The sequence below is a fragment of the Athene noctua genome, unplaced genomic scaffold, assembly GCF_965140245.1.
Source record: "Athene noctua unplaced genomic scaffold, bAthNoc1.hap1.1 HAP1_HAP1_scaffold_36, whole genome shotgun sequence".
Lineage (NCBI taxonomy): Eukaryota > Metazoa > Chordata > Aves > Strigiformes > Strigidae > Athene > Athene noctua.
This window is the reverse complement of record NW_027437538.1, coordinates 876,555-896,434: the sequence shown is the minus strand read 5'-3', so window position 1 is coordinate 896,434 and position 19,880 is coordinate 876,555. Positions and strand designations below refer to the sequence as shown.

The following is a 19,880-nucleotide window of genomic DNA, read 5'->3' as shown; positions in this document are numbered from 1 at the left end:
TGCCCTTTGTGCCATCGGAGACACCCCATGGTCCTGCCCAGTCCCGTCCTCGGCCCTTGAGCCATCCAGGGAAGATGGAAATGGCCTCAGCAGCAGTGAAGCCCGTCTGCCTGGCTCTGCTGCCCACCCCCAACAGCGTGGCCAGTGCAGGGTCCCCCCGTGTCCTGAGAGCACCACAGTCCCCTTGCTCTGCAGAGCAGCTCTGCCAGCTTGGGGGCTGCACGGAGTATGGGCAGGAAGCCAGGAAAGGCTGCTCAGGCCAGCGCGGACACTCTCACCTGGGGACAGGATCTCTGGGGAGCAGGGATGTCACTGGAGAAGAGCATGGGAGCATCTCTGTGCCTGCAGGGAGGAATCCATGAAAAAGAGAAACGTCTGCCCACAGGCACCAATCCAGGGCAAGCTCTGCTTTCACCTGGCCAGGACTTTTACGCTGGCATGGAGAGAGGGGCTGATAGTGAGGGGACAGAGTCAGTCTGTGGTACCTGGGTCCTGCTTCTCCCGTTCTTTTCAGTACATATCGAACAATTGATCTTACCTGGAATAAGGGAGTTGTTATGTGTTAATGAGGGAGGGGGGCTGGAAACAGGGTGAATGGCCGGATCCAGAAGGCCGTGGCCAAGAGCACAAAGTGCCCGTGGGAGCAGGGCACCAGTGGTGACCCCCAGGGGCCAGTCCTGAGTCCAGTCCTGTTTAACTGGTGGGTTTGCCGAAGGCAATGGGAAGGGATGGGATGCAGATGGGAAGCTCGAGGGAGCTCGTGACTTCAGGCTGTGACTCTGGGAGTGACTATGGACACAGTCTGGGGCAGGGGGGGCTGTGGGGGTTCTTGGGGTCTCTGCTTGACAAAACATCTGATATCCTTTAATGTAAGGCCATCTCCGCTGTGGAAAGTGGCCTTCAGAAGTGGTAAAATGGACTTAATATGCATCAGAGGAGTGTATTTTATTTTTGATTGAAGCATGCCTTCTGCTGATTTAGCTTTCTGGCAATTAAACCTCCTTCTGTGTCTGCGTGCAGCTGTGTGCAAGTACCAAGTACAGCAGGTGGGAGTTGGTGGGAAAGGTCTGAAAGATGCAGCTTCAGACTGTCATGGAGAAAGCTCAGCTTCGAACAGAGGTGCTGGAAGTGCCAGGGGGCTGATGAGAGAAATGTGGGGTTGGAGGCAGGGACAAAGATTGCCCCCAGAGTGTCTGACATGGAGGGTCTTGCCTTCCCTCCATGTTCAGCCTCTATCAGCAGATGCTCAGGACCAATATCCAGTGGAGTTTGCTGATGTCTCTTCGTGTGAGAGCAGATAAATAAGGAGCAGTGCAAAGATAAGAAATTATTTCCTATTGCCATGTAGGACTGAAAGCTTTTCCCTTTGCCTGCACGGCTGAAACCTCTCACATTCCCCCGTCAGAAGGGAGGAATGAAGTTCTGCCAGAGACTTGGCTTGTCAGGGGGATTTGCGTGTTCATGAGCCCTCTGGTGCCAAGTTCCTGAACTGCAGGTGCAGCAGAGGGGTTGGAGTGGCCTCTAGAGAAGGGCAAGTCAGCAGCAAAGCTCCAAGGCTGTGAGGGTGTCAGTGATGCCCAGCGAGGGCCATCACTGGAGAGGCCGGGCAGGGAATGAGGAGACAAGGTTCCTGTCCCTGGGGCTGGGGAAGCAGGAAGGCAGAGGCTCTGCTCACAGGCTGCCAATCCAATGTTGAGGGGCCCTGAAAGGCCTTGATGGGTTTCATCCCCAGGAGGGTCCAGCCCTGAGCCCATCCCCTGGGAACGGGGATCCTTTCCCTCCTGGGATGCTCAGGGCTCTTCCTGGGGCAGGGAGAGGCAGGGGGTGATGCCGAGGCAGGACAGCGGTCGGATCCCCCCAGGCTCTGTGGAGGGTGGGCAGGAGGCAGCAAAGTGCTGTGCCTGTAGGAACTGGTGTCCTCTCAGGGTCCTCAGGGGAAGCGACAGCAGCCATAGTCGAGAGGACAAGGATTTCAGTTCTGTTGGGGGGTGCCAGCCTCAGCCAAGGGCCCATCCCCACCACAGGCTGTCCCACACTTTCCTCTGCCTCTGCCTGTTTCTCTGCAGATTTTCACCCCACCCCTGCTGCCCCACATCACTCTGACCCCAGGTTGTCCCAGCACTTACTGATGACTCTCTGTCCTCACTGTCTTCAAACACAAAACTGTCATTGTCTGTGCTCTGACAAGGGCTGTGAGATCCCCAGAACCTGTGCAGTTCCTTCCATAGTCCTGATAATGCTCCTCAGGAGCCTAAAGATGTCCCAGCCCCCAGCCTCCCTTGGATCCTCTATTTATCCCCATGTCCCAGCACTGAACTGCACAGCCTCCTGCTTCTCCTGCCTCCAGATCAAAACTCAACCTATTTCACTGCAGCAGCAAACACTCCAACCCTCCATGTCCTTCCTGCCTGTTACACACACACTGTCACACCCCCACCTCTCTCTCCCTGCACTCCCACGTGTCCCACAAACCCTTCTGCTTCCCCTGCAGCCATGGGACCTCAGAGCTGGATTTTTCTGCATCCTCCAGGCTCATGGATGTTTCCTGAGTTCTGTTCAGGTGTGGGAGTGAAGGAAGAAATGAGAGGTGTCTCAGCCTCCCCATCAGCCCCAGGGCTGAGGCCAGCCATGGCATGAGGAGATGGAGGCCAGTGTCTCCCTGTGTCCCTGCTCCTGTCTCCAAGGCATCCTTATTGTCCACTCCCAGCAAGCCCCTCTGTACCAGCCCCTCCCAGAAAAAGGCTCCTCAGGCTTCACCAGCTTCCCCTGCCGTAGAGAAACTTCCCCGAGCTGCTGCATTAGAAATAAATTTATCGTGATGGTTTATTTCCCCTGGCAGCACATTGCTGATCCTCTGCTTTTCTTGGGGAATGTTCCAGCCCCTAGAAATCTTTTCAGCAGTGAGATATTTCCATGCTGACCTGACCTGTCACACCTACACCCTGTCCCCATGCTCTCACAGGGCTGGTGGTGCTGCTCTGCAGAGCGAGTGGGCTGTGGGGCATGAAAGCCATGGGGTGACAGTCCCAGGCACATCCCTGGGATCATTCTCCATCTTCGGGGGAACTCAGCACCCACGGGGGAATGCTCAGCCCAGGATCATTCCCTAACACATCGCCCCATGCTCTCCTTCCATGGACAACTCAAGCCCCTTGTGGGGACAATTTCTTCAGCCTGACCTGAGCATTGGAAGAAGAGCCCAACCTGCAGACATTGAGGAAATCCCCTTTTATTACAGAGGTGCCACATGGGAGCCCAGCTGTACCATCGTGCCAGACACACGGGAACAGAGCTCTGGGTCAGACAGGCTGGGTCATGCCTCTGGGGAAGTGGAGTGGGTGCAGACAAGGACAAACATGGTTATCACAGATAAAATGCCCGAATGCAGGAGGTTCCCTGAATGAATGTGAAATCACTTCTGAAGAGACACGGGCAGGTTAATGGTGCTGAGAAACAGCTGATTGAATCAGCTTCTTCAGTGTCTGTTTAAGCTCCTGGTTCCTCATGCTGTAGATGAGGGGGTTCACTGCTGGAGGCACCACCGAGTACAGAAATGACACCACCAGGTCCAGGGATGGGGAGGAGATGGAGGGCGGCTTCAGGTTGGCAAATGTGCCAGTGCTGATAAAGAGGGAGACCACGGCCAGGTGAGGGAGGCACGTGGAAAAGGCTTTGTGCCGTCCCTGCTCAGAGGGGATCCTCAGCACGGCCCTGAAGATCTGCACATAGGACACCACAATGAACACAAAACACCCAAAAACTAAACAGGCACTGACCATGATAAGCCCAACTTCCCTGAGGTAGGAGTGTGAGCAGGAGAGCTTGAGGATGTGGGGGATTTCACAGAAGAACTGGTCCAGGGTGTTGCCATGGCAGAGAGGCAGTGAAAATGTGTTGGCCGTGTGCAGGAGAGAATTGAGGAACCCAGTGCCCCAGGCAGCTGCTGCCATGTGGACACAAGCTCTGCTGCCCAGGAGGGTCCCGTAGTGCAGGGGTTTGCAGATGGCAACGTAGCGGTCGTAGGACATGATGGTGAGGAGAGAAAACTCTGCTGAGATGAAGAAGGCAAACATAAAGAGCTGTGCAGCACATCCCAAGTAGGAGATGTGCCTGTTGTGCCAGAGGGAGTTGGCCATGGCTTTGGGGAGAGTGGTGGAGATGGAGCCCAGGTCGAGGAGGGAGAGGTTGAGGAGGAAGAAGTACATGGGGGTGTGCAGGCGGTGGTCACAGGCGATGGCGGTGATGATGAGGCCGTTGCCCAGGAGGGCAGCCAGGGAGATGCCCAGGAAGAGCCAGAAGTGCAGGAGCTGCAGCTCCCGTCTGTCTGCGAATGCCAGGAGGAGGAACTCGGTGATGGAGCTGCCGTTGGACATTTGCTCCCTCACGGCACGAGGGCCTGTTCACAGAGGAAAAAGCATCAATCAGTCGGGACAGATTTCTCATTTCTCTCCATCCAGTTCCTCACGGGGCTGCTGGAGAACACAGAGCTGCCCGGGGAGAGCTGTGCCCTTCTGGAGGACAGGCTGCAGCCCAGCAGGACCCCACTGGGAAAGAGTCCAGTGCCCTAAAGATGGGGTGTCCTGAGGGGGGAACTGGCTCCTTTGTGTCCCCCGGAGCCTGCAGATGGCGAGGGCACTCGGACATTTCACTCCCAGGGAAACATCTGCATGGCAGTGCCCACAGGTCTTGCTCCCAGCTGAACCCCCGCCCATCCCCGAACGTCCGGTGATCCCAACGCGGGGAGCAGAGGCCCACGGGGAAATGTGGGGAAATGCCCCAGTGCTGCTGGGAGGAGGCAGCACAGGGACAGCGGGTGGGGCTCTGCTGGCTGGGAGAGGAGACCAGGGGGCTCCTCTGGAGTGGGTGTCTGCACTGCAGGGGATGGCAGGGGGTGCCTGAATTCCTGCCCCCAAGGTGTTTCCAGCAGCAGCTCCCTCTGACTCCCTGCCCATGTCTCTGGTGCCTGGAGCTGTCCCAGCCAGGAGCTGCTTCTCTGTCCCCACGTCTCCTCCCTGTCAGTGCTCACAGCCCCCATCCCACCCGCTGGGTGCTCAGCTCTGCCCTGCAGACCCCTCCTGGCAGCAGGGCCCTGCCCAGGGGCAGCTCTGCCTCTGCAGGGGCTCAGGAGACAATTAAAGATGTGCTAATGAAACAGCTGCCTTAGCACTTTCTCTAGAAAGGAGGAATAAAATGCCACCTCCCCCTGCCCACCCAGCAAAACAAGAGTTCACTTACCATGTTACCTGCTGGGAAGATTTCTCCTGCAGTGAGCTCTCAGCACCCTGCCAGTGCCGTCTGCCTCTGCCCTCTCTGTGCCCGGCTCCTCTGCCCTCGGTGCCTGCAGGCAGTGCCCTCAGCCCTGCTGCGCTTTGCAGAGGAGCTGCTCCTGGGCAGAGCTGGCTCTCTGCAGCGCTGACCACTTGCCCTCAGCTCCCTCCAGCATCACAGCATAGGATCACCCCTGGGCAATTTAATGACCCCTCGCGTGGCTTTTGTACCAAGTCCATGAACTCAGACAGGGATTGGACGATGAAGTTGCCTGTCAAGAAGTCCAAGTCAGATGCAAACTCCAAAGATTCTTACATTGTTAATGGGTCCCAGTGAGGACCGTTACTGACAAAGCCTCCCCATTGTCTAATTAGACAAGAAAACTTCAGGCAGAGAATATCGGTAAACAAAGGCCATGTCAGGTTGGAACAAATATCGATCAAACGTGGGTCTGTTATGTAAGGTCGAAGGGCCATGGCCTGACCCCCAGGCCCTGGGAAATCAGGTCCTGTCCCTCACACATTGCTCAGGGCTCTTCCCGGGGCAGGGTGATGTGGGGATGGGCAATGCCAAGGGCAGGACTATGGTCCAACCCCTGCCAGGCTCTCGGCTGGGCAAGGGGAGGCCATGAGACCCAGTGCTGGAAGGGGAAGGGGCTTCCTCATGGCCACCAGTGGCAGAGACACCAGCCAGAGCCAAGGGCAGAGAGAGCTCAGCTCTGCTGGGGGATGCTCAGACTTTGCTCACCCCTCTGTCGTCTCCACCACAGGCTGTCCCACCGTGTCCCACACCTGCACCTCTTTCTCTGCCGGCTGGAGACGTCCACCCAGCTCCCACACCCTGCTCTCCCCTGAGCATCTCCCTTCCTTTCCTGAGATCTCTGCGTCCTCCCTGCCTGCTCCTTGACACACAAAGCCTGGGGCTGCTCCAGTCTCCCTCGGGGTGACCTGTTCCACCACAGCACTGCCCTTCCAGGGACATTGCTCTCTGCCCAGCCTGGGCCTCCTCAGCTGCACTTGGTGGCGTTAGTCCTTTCTCACGCTGTACCTTAATACAAAGGAAAATTCTTTTCCCGATGCCCCCATCTCCACCCCTTTTATCCCTCCTTATCCCATTGGTTTGCTCCCTTCAGACATCTCATCCCTGGCATCTCTTTCGTGTCCTCTCTGGGGTCCCCAAATCCCCTCCCTTGAATCCCTCCCGAGGCCTTTCCTTCCCTCTCTCCCCTCACTCCTTCACTGTCCATCCTGTCCCCTGCAGGAGTGTCCCCGGATCCCCTGCCTTGATCCCCCACTCCCAAACACTCTCCAATCCCATTGGGTTTGTCCTCTGCACTCCTCTTCCTTCTGTCCCCAACAGCCACTCTGCTTGCAGTCTCCGTGTCCCTCCACTTGAATTCCTTTCATCCTCACTTGCACTCGACACAGTCCTGTCCCGGCAACCCCTCCAGCCCCGTACCCTGGTGTCCACTAATTCCCCCCAGTGCCCTGTCTTTGGGTCTCCCCCACCTCCACCCCTCCCCTTTGGAGGACATGAATTCCTCACTCTCTCCGTGTCTCCGTCCCCACCCCTGGCCCTTGCATGGACAGGTATCCCCGGGGACACTTGGAGGAATGGGGCTGGGCAGGGCAGAAGGGATTTTCCTGCTCAGACCAGGGGAAGCCATGGGCCTGTGGGGACTGGGGAAAGCTGTGCCCACCCCCAGCCCACCAAGATCCAGTCCAGAGCACCCCTTTGCTCTTCTTCCCGAGGCATTCCTCAAAGCGAGAGCAGGTTATGGCGTGGTGGTAATTAGTGGGGTGGACTTGGAGGGCCTCCAGTCTGGGGAACTGGAGGGCACTTTGGTTCTCCCATCCCTTGCTGGTACTGGGGACATCCCAGCAACCATGGAGGTCTTGTGGTGTCTCTACAGGGGAACTGAAAAAGGCAGGCACCATGAGTTCTGCTGCCCTCAGACCCTCCCCTCCCATGGCCATGACACTCCAGGGCATCCCAGTGTGCCCCAGTAACAGCCTGGGTTTTACCACCTAACCCTCGGAAGCCCTTGTTCCCACACTCTGACCCCGTCCCCCTGAGTCCCTATCCTAACCCTGACTTGGTCTGTCTGGCCCTTGGGGGCAGCACAGGCCCTGCAGGGTTCTAGAGCAGCCGTAAGGCCTTGGAAGCGGAACGTGAGGTGACCTGTATCTGATCCCCTCGTGGGCCACGAGGAGGAGCTGGTGTGGAGCGCTGGGATGAGCTCAGCTGTGCCTCAGGATCTCGTGGGCCAGCAGCAGGTGCATGGCTGTGAAGGCAGCTGTGAGGTCACACCTGCCGCAATCCCTGGCAGGCCAGCAGCAGGCTTGGGTGCTGGTTTGCACAAGGACATGGTTTTGATCCCGGTGCAGGGAGCTGTGCAGATCCCACCCCTGGAACTGTTCTCTCATTGTGCCCCTGTGAGCTCTTTCCGTGTTACCAGTTACAGTGCTGCTCTCACAAGGGTTTTCTTGCTCCTGCTGCCCCCAACAGAGGATGTTCCCACGGGCGTGTGCTGCTGCTTTTGTATAAAGGTCAGGACATGCCGATGGCGGGATGGCCAGGGGCAGGTGGGACCTTCCTGCACTCTTCTGTCTTACAATCAAGTTGAACTGACGCCCAAGGGATACACTCAGCCCAACAGGGCCTGAAGGCCCAGCTGTACATGGAGCACAGCCCGGCACAGCCCAGGCCTGGCTCTGCTCAGGTTTGCTGCTCTGAGTATCACGGACTCTTCAGGGCACAGGGGTCTTCTGCTCAGGATCAGCCAACCTCCTGATGAAGGACAGCAGGAGGATGAAGTCTCCTCTAGACAGCTGGAGGAAGGACACAGGTTTAGGCCCTGGTACTCCGCGGGGACTTGGAAGTCCATGGACCTCTGCTAGCCAGCCTGGGTTGAAGGGAAGGTGGACAGTGATCCCTGACTGCACCTGGGGGAATGCTCTCCTCTACCTGCACATTCCCAGCTGGCCCTGGAGCCAGCTGCATTGCTGGGGGACCCTGAAACTCTCTGGGCTTCAGTCAGTAGAAACCTCCTGAAGCTTTACAAGGGCAAGTGGCCAGTCCTGCATTTGGGGACAGAACAACCCCAGAGCTGGGGGCACGCTGGGACCTGACCGGCGGAGCAGTGACCCCGAGGAGAAGGGCCTGGGCATCCCTCGGGATGCCATCCAAGGCAGAGGGGCCTGTCCCCGTGAGGAAGGCCAGCTGCCCATGGGGCTGCGTTAGGGGCATGTGGCCAGCTCAGACAAGGCAGTTCCCATCAGCACTGTGGTGGCCACATCATGACTGGGGTGTCTGGGGTGGGGCTCCCTGTGCTGAAGGAATGGGGAGGAACTGGAGAGGCTCCAGAGCAGAGCTGCCAGGACGGGGTGTGGGGACTTGGTGGAGAGGCTGAGAAACCTGGGCTGCTTGAGCCTGGTGAGGTGCAGCCTCAGGGCACTGTACAAACAGCCTGCAGCTGCTTGAAGGGGGGTTTCCGAGTGATGGAGCATTTCTCGGTAGTCGGAAGAGAAGGAAATCTCAACAAAGTGCATCTTGGAAGGTTCAGACTGCATTTGAAGGAGAGGCAATGTCACTCAGATGGTAGCAGTGTGGTGCAAGAGATCCCGTCGAGGGAGTCAGGATCAGCCCATGGTTTCTCTCTCAAGGAACAGCCGGTGAGGGTGGAGAGACATCAGTGAAGGTGTGGAAATGCTGAGGTAGGAGCTGGGTGGGAAAGCAAGATGGGTGTCTGCAGCCTGGAGGGAAAGAGGTGCCGGCACGGGCCAGTGTAGGACAGCCGGCAGGCGAGATGGCCAAGGGCTCTGGCACGGCGAAAAGGCCCAACAGGACCAAGGTCTTTCTCCCCTGGGCTATGGCAGTTGCCTCTGCCACTGAGGCCTCACAGGAGAAACTTATTGGGAGGCTCTGCACTTCATTTCTTCTTCGCCATTGCTTGGGGAAGGCGGGAGGGGTTGTGCAGTTTCCTACACTTGGCATTGCTCCCCCTCACAGCCCCTGCCCCCAGGAAGAGCCCTGAGCCACACACGAGGGGCAGCATCTCCTTCCCAGGGCCTGAGGGTCAGGGCTTGGCCTTTGTGCTCCATCACCAACCCAAGGGTTTCACAGCAGGACAGCCCTGCACGGGGCCTTTGCCTGCCTGCAATCACAGCCTCCAATTCTCTGCTCTAACGAGTCCCTGCAGAGGCTTTGTCAGTCCTGGCCCTCCGTGGGGCCAATCAGGGCTTCAGGGCACGGGGAGCTTTGCTGCTGACTTGGACTTGTTGAGTCCTTTGCTCAGTCTCCTCTCAGGGCCTGAGCATCATGGACATGGGGCCAAATACACCACGGGGCTCATTAAAATACACAAAGCCCTAACGAGCTCGTTCTCTTCCTTTAGATTTCTTCAAGTCTTCAGGACTTGTGCAGCTAATTGGAGTCATTTCCTGGTGTAGTTAAGGAGGAACATTTCAAAGTGCCCCTAATACAAATCAATCTGTATTTTAAAGAGCACATTATTTAATTTACACTTTAGAGAAGAGGCGATAGCAGCACTCTCTGACTGACATCGATGCAGAGCATCTCCTCGGGAGATCTCCTGGACAGTCCCTTGGGGTCCAACACAGTCCGGACAACCTTTGTCCTCACCCCCAGTCCCAGCATTTCTCTCCTCAGCCGCCTGGGACTCGCATCATCTCTCCTTACATCAGATTTCTCCTCTGATCTCTGCAGCGGGAGGTTACAGCTCCTTTGCACAATCTCCCCCCTGCTGTCCTTGGAGAACCGCCTGCACACGGGCGCAGAAGGATTTCTGCTGTTTGCAAGCAAGGAAAAGTCAAACATCATCAAGGTTCATACAAAATAAAATACATTTCTCTCCTATAAGTTAAGTATAATCTCCAATGAGGTTGCCTTTCTACAAGGGGTAATTTTATGAGAAATATTTTCGGTTGGCAGATAGAAAAAGGTAGAGATAAACATACTGGAGGAGTTGGCCAAGGAGACAATTAGTCTGCTGAGAGAGAGGCAAGATTTTAACCACCTGAAGTTCAAAGCAGCAGCTCGCGAGCTGAGAGGAATCTGAACGTATCGAAAGGATGGGAAAGAAAACAAAAGAACTGTAGGGAAAGCCCTTTTTTTTTTTTTTTTTTTTTTTTTTTTTCTAGAGCGTTCGCATTGGAAAAATGTGTCTTCAAGAATGGTTCGTTCTATTGGGACAGGTGAAAAGAAATGAAAACTTAATTTGACACAGTGTTGCCCAGAAGTGACAATGAAGTTACAGGGGAAGAGCAATTTATTTTATTTTTTTTTAATATTCCCTTTTAAAGATCACGGGGTTGAGGGAGGTCTCTGGTGGGTGAGGACAAGCCAATGTCGCACCCACATTTGAAAGAGCCCAGAATTGCCCCCCCAGCACCCACTGGGTGCACAAGGTGAGGAGTGGCCCTTCCAATGAGCCCTCTCGGGTGACATTCCCGGGCACCCAGAAGAACAGACAGTGCCCAAACAGACCCCCCAAGGGGACATCATGGCTCCCCAACCTGATTGCCTTCATGGGGAAGTGGCCGCCTTGGTAGGTGGGAGGAGAACGGTGGGTGTCACCTGACTCCAAGTCAACAAGACCATTGGACACGGTCTCCCTCAATATTCTCGTACCTAAATTAGGCCGTTACAGCCGGGCTGGGGTGGCAACGAGATGGGTAAAACACCCGTTGGAGGCTGAGAGAGCTGTGGTGGAGGGAACACCTGGAGGTCACTGGGACATACTGGGGCGTTGTGGCAGCACAGGGGACCCTTCTGGGTGCACCCATGACCCAGAGGGGGCAGCTGTGGCCGTGCTTGTCACTGACACTAGAGACGACAATTCCTGAGCCCTGGGGGCGCCGTTCAGATGAACCCTGCCAGGCAACGGGACCGTCCTGTGAGGAACATCATGAGGCAGAAGAAGGACAAAGGTGACGTCTTGCACCTGGGACAGACGGACACCCTGCTGTGGCGGGAGAAGGGCGCTGCCTGGCTGGGGAGCAGCTCTGGGGACAAGGCCTTGGCCGTGCCGGGGGACGGTAAGAAAACATGATCCAGTAATGGGCCACGTGATCCAGCGTGGACTTTGTTGGCCATCATTGGCCCTTGCTGGACTTTGTTGGCCTTTGTTGGCCTTTGTTTATGTTTATTGGCCATTGTTGGTCATTGTTGGCCATCATTGGTGGTTTTTTGTCCTTTGTTGGCAATTGTTGTCCTTTGTTGACCTTTTTTGTCCATTGTTGGCCATTGCTGACCATGATTGGTCTTTTTTGGCCTTTGTTGGCCATCCTTTGACATTGATGGCCTGTGATGGCCTTTTTTGGCCATTTTTGCCCTTTGTTGAACTTTGTTGGCCCTTGTTGGCCATTGCTGGCCTTTGATCGTCTTCATTGGCCATCGTTGGAATTTGTTAGCAATCGTTGGCCTTTGTTGGCCATTCCTGGCCTTACTTGGCCTTTGCTGGCAATCATTAGCCATTGCTGGACTTTGTTGGCCATCATTGGTCGTTATTGTCCATCTTTGGCCTTTATTGGACATTGTTGGGTTTTTTTGGCCATCCATGGCCTTTGTTGGCCATCGTTGGACATCGTTGGTCTTTGTTGAACGTCATTGGTCTTTGTTGGCTTTTGTTGACCATCGTTGGCCTTTTTTGGCTTTTGTTTGCCATCGTTGGCCTTTTTTGGCTTTTGTTTGCCATCGTTGGCCTTTGTTGCTGACCCCAACTGACCTAAGGGATATTCCAGACCACGTGACATCTGCTCAGTATAAAGCTTGGAGAAAGGAGGAAGGGGGTGGGGTCACCCTTCGTCCTCCGATTCAACCCCTCCATGTGTGGTAGCCCTGTTCCCTGAGAAGGCACGACAGCACCTCCCCATGGCAAGTAGAGAATAAATCAGTTTTCTATGTTGTTTGGGTTTTTTTTTTTGCTTCAACGTGTGGACTTTTGCTTTGCTTCATTTAAAACTCCTTTTGTTTTACCCCCAAGGGTTGGTTTATTTAATTTTCTTTCCCGTTTTTGCCCTGTTGAGAAAAACAAGGGGGAAGGGGGGGGGGGGGGGCAAGTGATAAAGCAACTTGGTGGCTACCTGGAGTTTAGCCATGGGGTCACCAGCAGGGATGCACTGCCCCTTTAAGAGCACCACGGGGCCAAAGTCTGATGGAGAGTCGGGATTGACAGTGGATGGTGGTGGCCTGGAGTGTCAAGGTGGACGTTTTCGTGGTTTAATAAATTAGCAGCGACTACAGACAGGAGACACGGGATTTTTGGGGGTGATGTGGGTTTCCGGAAGCCTGCACGTTCCAAATTCCAATCAGGTATCGTTCCCTCGGTCTCTGCTCCGTCCTTCCACAATGTTTGCTGAGGTCATTTAGTCCGTAACTTCGGGTTCCATCTGTCTGGAATCTGAGGAATGAGGCGGAGTCGGCTCACTCGGTGCGAGCAGGAGGCTTTGGCTGTGGCCCGGGGATGCTGCAAGGCACTGTGGGCAATACCAGGGGTGTCTGACACTGCGGTTCTTTGGCTGTTCTCACCTAAAACCAGCTCCCATCGAGGCACACATCGGCCCTCTCCATCCTTCTGGCTCCCCCACCAAGTGCACCCAGGGCCTTGGGCAAAAGTAAGCCCACGCACGGGTTTAACTTTACCCCATGGAGGAGTAACCCCGACGGTCTTCCCCAACATAATCCCAGGGAGCACTACGGGGGCTTTGTCGTGCCGAGTTTGTGGGAGTGGGATATAATCCACCTGCCAGGCCTCCCCATATTTATAATTTAACCATCATCCTCTGTACCAAAGGGGCTTTAACCGATTGGTTGCTTGATCGTAGCACATTCATGGTGTCCACCCCTCAGTCACGAGCCCGTCTCGATGTTCCATCTCAGCCCTGCTGGCCTGAGGAGTCAAGGGCCCAGCGAGCCAGAAATTCACCTTTATGCTGCCAGTCCAGATCCACTCGATCCAGTTTAACAACTTTATTGATGCTCTGGACGAGGGGATCGAGTGCCCCCTCAGTCAGTTTGCAGATGACACCCAGTTGGGTGGGGGTGTTGATCGCTCGAGGGTGGGGAGGCTCTGCAGAGAGACCTGGCCAGGCTGGAGCCATGGGCTGAGCCCAACTCGGGGAGTTTCACTAAGTGGTGAGGCCGCCCCTTGATTCTTGGGTTCAGTTTTTAGCCCCTCACCCCAAAAAGGCCATTGAATGACTCAAGCGTGTCCAGAGAAGGGCAACGGAGCTGGGGCAGGGTCTGGAGCACAGGTCTGCTGGGGAGCGGCTGGGGCAACTGGGGGGGTGCAGTCTGGAGAAGAGGAGGCTGAGGGGAGACATCCTGGCCCTCTACAGATACCTGAAAGGAGGGTGCAGAGACCTGGGTTTGAGCCTCTTTAACCTAGTAGTAAGCTGTTGGACAATGGCTTGCAGAGCAAGGCCATGGGTCTGTGCAGGAGCTGATTGCAGCCATCTGAGGTAAACAGGGTACAGTTATGCTAACAAAGGACTGTTATGTTAACAGAGAGAGAAACTGAGGTCCAGATTGGCCTTGATGGTAAACAACCTTGGGAAAAAAGGCGGGCCAGAAGAGGGAAGATGTTGTGACATATCTGAAATGCCACAAGGGGCTGGGATATTATAATGTAGCCTGTTACATGTATCCAATAGATTTGTGAGTAGTGTGCATGCTTATTGTAGAGTGCTTATATAAGGGGTGATTTCTTTCAATAAAGCTGAAGCTTGCTCTATCATTCACATTGAATCGGCCGCTTGCTTCCTCAGCCCGCCGCAAGTGGCGCACCCAACAGGGTTACCGGATCCCTGCTTTTCCACCGAACGGAACGGGGGAAGCGGCGGACGGACTCGGAGCAGGAAGGCGACAAGATCGTAAGACTGACAAAGAGCAGCAGATGCGTGCCATCTCCAAAGCGCCAGGATCGTAAGACTGACATCGGGGCAGCAGATCGAAAGTCTTGCTTCAGGAGACTTTTCACTCCGAGAAGGGCTGCCCCGGAAAGGCCGCGGTAGGGACTTACCTAGGAACGGCCAAGGAATAAGGAATTAAGAAATTAACTACACTGGTCTTTGGCTACTTGATCAGATATTAAAGAAGGTCGTCAAGCCACATGATCCAGGAATTTAAGGAATTAAGGAATTTGAGGAATTAAGGAATTAAGGAATTTGAGGAATTTGAGGAATTTTCGCCCAGGCAGGAATATTACACGTGAGGTAGCCCCAAGATTTTTGCTTTTTAGCAAAGCGGGGAGTAAGTCTAATAAAAAACTTAGCCGCGCTGATTGGTCTGGGCAAGGCTAAGGGACACTTCAAAGAGCCAAATTTATTGTTTGAAGAATCAGAATGGTGTGATAATCTTTTAGACCCTGATGCTGTAAATCCTGAAAAAGAATCTGGCCTCTGTCCTCCCTTAACTGAGAATGATCCGTAGGTAAAAGTGAGGCGAAAGAACCTTGGCGCAAGGGAATATGGACATGGCAAGAGAGATTCTTACTCCTGTGAACTATGAGCCGGGACATCAGCCACGTTGGGGAGGACGGCATTTTTCTGTTGTTAACGATTTAGAGAAAAGCATTAATAAGAACGGGCTGCAAAACCTCCGACTACACCAGCTGTACTGGAGGCGATGGCTCAGGGATAGCGATTGGGTCATCGGTGCGGCGGTTGGTTCGGGCTCAGTGTTCTCAGTGTTCCAGGTGAAATACTCCTCTAGCAGGAGGCAGTCATTCTGTGTTGGTTGTTGTTTGGAATTTAGGTGCACACTCTGCGGGGAGAGTGCACCTCTGAACCATCTGCCTAAGGGAAATATTGTCAAAAGGTCATCTGCAACCTGGCAGGGGTTGTTTGTTTTACCAGGGGTCGTAGATGCTGGTTATGAAGAGGAAAATCAATATTATGGTCTGTACCCCTGTGTTCTGTAACAAAAGGGTCGAAAATTGTTCAGCTTGTTAATTTTACTGCGGCTCCCCCTAATATTATGCCAAGAAGCCGCAATGACTCAGGATTTGGATCAGCAGGCACCCCTTAAATATTTTTGGATTTAAACATGACACAAGGTTGACTTCTGGTAAAATGTACTCTCGTTAAAGCTAAAAAATCTGTCGAGCTGACAGGGATTTTAGATACTGGTGCAGATGTGACCATAATATCTGTGAGCAGATTGGCTGTTAGCCCTGGTACCTCAAATGCTGTTCAGGGTTGGTGTCATGCTGTAACAATTCAAAGCAAGGATCTCATTCATGTGAGGGGCCCAGAAAATTGGGTAACAAATATTCACCCATTTATATTGGAAACCCCTATTGCATTCTGGGGTCATGACTGTATGACTCGATGGGGAACTCAAATTGGGTCAAATTTGTCTTAATCACCACTGTAGCACAACCCCCCCTGAAACCCCCCTGACACTCACCTTGTGAACCGAATCACCTGTGTGTATTGTCCTGCAACAACTTAAAACTGATATTAAGACTTTAAAAGATTTACAGACACTGTTGGGAACCATAAATTGGACACAGCCGTCGTGGGCCTAACTCATGATGATCTGCATAGCTTGTTTGATATTTTGTGAAAAGATCCTTCACTGACATCACCCAAAGTACTTGCAGAGAAAGCAAAACAGGATCTTCACGGCATAGCTAACACCATCGCAGACAGACAAGCATCGCAATATACTGCATTCCCCCACGGCACAAGCCATCGTAGAAAGAGCACACCAAACCTTGAAAGCGCTTCTGCAAAAACAAACGGGGGGAGAGATCTTGGCTCCAGGGCAGCCATATGCTCTGCTGGTTCAGTGGGATGAAAAACACAGGCATTTTTTCCACCAGAACGCCAGGGCAATACAAAAACAATTTTCTTTATCAACTTGCCCTGAATACCAGACAGACTCCATCTCTTCAAACCTTTTAAACATTCCTGTCTCACAGGTGCCACCAATAGTGTGTCACTTCTCATCACAGATACCAGATCGACAAGAAGTCCAGAGCAAAGCTCAAGCGTTAACAAAACCCTAGACAGGGGTAACTGGGAAGGACCAGTTCCTTTAATAACCCGGGGAAGAGGTGATGCTGGTGTCTGCACAGGTCACAGTCCCTGGTGGTTACCGGCAAGGTGTGTGCAACCAACCTGAGGGTGAGAGGCAGCCAGCACTCATGATCCAGCTGTGGGTGCTGTGGGTGCCCCTGTGCCGACAGTTTGTGATCTCTTTGATCATTTCAGCAGAATGTCTGGGTAATGTTTGCTGCTGCAACAGAACAAACCACACTACAGTCACCAATTCTTTTAAGAGAAAATGCTAACAGTAATTGTAACTCCTTAATGAGATATCTAGGCTTACTAGTCACTTGTGCAAAATGTAGTTTAGATAAAATATAGTTATTAATAAGGATAAGATGCTGTAGGAATGTGTGTATTCAACTTCCTTTGTTTAGGAATATTAAGAATTAAGAGCTCAAGGGTTTAACCTTATTTAGAAACTCCCTTGGTTTCCCCCTGGAGTGCTGGCCAGGCTCCAGGTGGAACCCAACAGGAGGATGGAATCAGATGTTTCCGCTCAAAGAAAGTTGCCAGTTATTTTGGCCTGTTGATTTAGAGGCCGGACCTGCTTGCAGCGACGTTGGATGCCTCACCTACGGATGGACGCATCACGTAGGATCTCCAGTTTGTGAGGAAGGGCGCTCTGAATTCTCGCTGCATCCAGGGTTCCCCAGCAATTGCGGATCTGAATGTTAGTACCGTATTTTCCTTACTGTTAATTTTTGTACTATTTAGTCATATCCCTTAAATATGGATCGTGAAATTAGTCTACTCTTTTTAATTAGAACTATTCTAAGTATGCTGTGTTTTGAAGTTTGTCTAACCCTTAACTGATACAGCTCTCAAGCTTCCTACCCCTACCATGTTGCCTGCCATAAACCGCGAAGCCCCAAGCCAAAGATATGAATGGACAGTGCTTCCTCAAGGAATGAAAAATTCACCAACTTTGTGTCAGTTACATGCAGCATGGGCGTTGACACCGTTGCGTCAACAGTTCCCTGAGATGCTTATATATCATTACATGGATGATATTCTTTTTGCACACCCACATGAGATTTCTGATGAACTTGTTCAAAGTATAATCCAATCATTGGCCACAGAGAAATTGATTGTAGCACCAGAAAAGATTCAACGCTCAGCACCATGGAAATATCTTGGATGGATCATCACAGATACACAGATACGGCCACAAAAGATCCATCTGCGCACCACTATTAGAACCTTGAATGATGCTCAAAAATTACTAGGTGATATCCAATGGGTTCAAAATATTGTTGGAATCACTAACGATGATATTGCTCCACTTTTGTCATGGTTACAAGGTACCGATGCAGCAGAACCCCGTATATGTACAACAAAACAACAAGAGGCCTTGGATAACATAGCACAAAAAATTTCTTCTCATTGGAGCTCTCGCCGTCTGGAAGACACTGCAATTTCTGTTTATGTTGTCAATGTTGCAAACCAGCCTTTCAGTGTTTTATGTCGATGGATTAAAAAGAAAAAAGGGGAGTTGAGAGGGAAAGGTTTGCAAGATGGAGAGATGGTGATTTTAGAATGGGTTTTCTTACAGACGCAACCAAAAATCTCAGTATTGACACGGTCAGAAGCTCTTGGGCTTTTCAAAATTGGCCACAGGAACCTTTAAATGTTGTATCTGATTCTCTTTATGTTGTAGGAATTGTGCAGAGAATAGCTGATGCGCTTTTAAAAAGAACGAAAAATGTCAGGTTAAACCAACTATTTCAGAGCTGCGACACATTCTGAATCAGAGAAATCAGCCTTACTGTATCATTCATATCCGTAGCCGTTTATGGGATGTAGGTTTAGGAGAAGAGCCGCCCGTTGTTATCCATCATGCTACTATAAAATCTGGGAGACCACAATCTTTTCCTCAGTTTTTTGTAAATTATAAACATCCTCGAACAGGACAATGGGAAGGACCATCCCCTGTTTTATTTCATGGCAGAGGTTACATGTGTGTTTCCACAGGGGAAGGACCTCTCTGGGTGCCGAGTCGGTTCACTCGCCCTGCACATCATCAGGAGGCGAACGAATCACCTGTAAACGAACAGAAGGAGGCAGACGAGGAAAATCAAGACACAGGTGTCACCTGAAATACGGGTGGTAAAACAGACAGCAGTGACCTTTTGAGGATTCCAACAAATGGACTTGTGCAGTGAGATATAAATGAACTCAATAACTTGCTGTGTTTGCCAAACGTGCAAACCGTGGGCTTTGGTATATTGTAAATCTGTGATGAAAAATTTTGGGTAAGATCTGGGTTTTGTAATCAAGGATGTCAAAGCTGTAGGTCTGCAGCACCTCGCACTGCACAAGATCTTTTGTATATATTGTCCATTACTCATGAAAATAGAGTAGAAAAATTAGCTACAGCTTGTTTGGACTTGATTGATCAGCTTCAACAGCAGGCGTCAGATGTCGAATTAATCAGCACTGAATGTGCTAGAGACTTGTTAGTGCCTTATATTTGGACAGTTTCTGATTCAGAATGGGAAAAAACTAAAGCAAATTGTGCAAAAAGATTTGCATGGAAGCGTAAAACTAGAAGGAGAAAACGCCGTTAGGCTGTCATGATGTGGTTAACATTAATGTGGATTTTAGTAAATGTGTCAACACTGGTAATATCAGATTTGACAAAAATTGATGTCAGAACAAATATGTGGGTTACATGGGCGAATCAAACTGGCCAAGATTCATTTTGTTTGAGCCTTGCTTCTGCTACTGACCCTTTTAGGACATGTTGAATTGGATATCCCTATTTTGACCTTAAGGATTTTGATGGTACGATTCTCAACTTTGCTCAGGCTCAGAATGTTTTTCATGATGTCATAGGGAATTGCATGACCCTCTATAACCGTACACAAACATGTCATGGTCTGTCTTGGCCTTTATTTCAAGGACGAATAATCAATAGTCTCAACATCAATGCCCTGAATCCAATACAAGAATTAGAATTAAAAGGATCCCTTATGGCTCATGAAAGTGAAAACACAGGAGGAATGCCATGGGGATGTTTTTACTTTGCAACATTTTATACTCATTTACACTCCTTAAACATCAGTCCGGTCAGACTTCAGCCAGGCTCGACATATAGTCGTTTACCCTGCGCTACTGGTGTTTCTTCTCCCTGGCCTGGTTTACATCTCTTCGGTAATTATTGTGGAAGCATGGAGGCTTCTGTATTTTTAGGTTCACGATTACCAGAAAAAGGAATATGGAATAACGGTAGTGCTAAAATGTTGCCCAAGGGGTATTTTTTGATTTGTGGAGATGGAGCCTGGGGAGGCATCCCAGGATAGGCCTTTGGAGGACCTTGTTACACAGGGAAACTTACATTGTTTGCACCCAGTCAGCATGATCTCACACAAGGTAGAAGGAAAGCACGATCTCTAGGAATCCTGACTGAACACTGCAAGGACAGTGTGGAGCTAATGAGCAGAACTCAGTTATTTTTTGCCTCTTTGTTAGCGCCAGGTATTGCTTCCACAAATGCTTTAGTTAACTTAGAAAAATTGGCTTGTTGGAGTGTAA

At 51.9% G+C, this 19,880-nt stretch overlaps 1 protein-coding gene across 1 annotated transcript; it reads right to left on the bottom strand.

Moving 5' to 3' along the window:
- Positions 1-254: 254 nt before the first annotated feature.
- Positions 255-4,373, bottom strand: LOC141974219 (olfactory receptor 14A16-like). Its single transcript, XM_074933558.1, has 3 exons — positions 3,456-4,373; positions 486-538; positions 255-342 (listed from the first exon to the last, which is right to left on the bottom strand). Exons 1-3 carry the CDS (start codon positions 4,371-4,373, stop codon positions 255-257), a joined length of 1,059 nt encoding a protein of 352 aa, XP_074789659.1.
- Between the last annotated feature and the right edge of the window lie 15,507 nt (positions 4,374-19,880).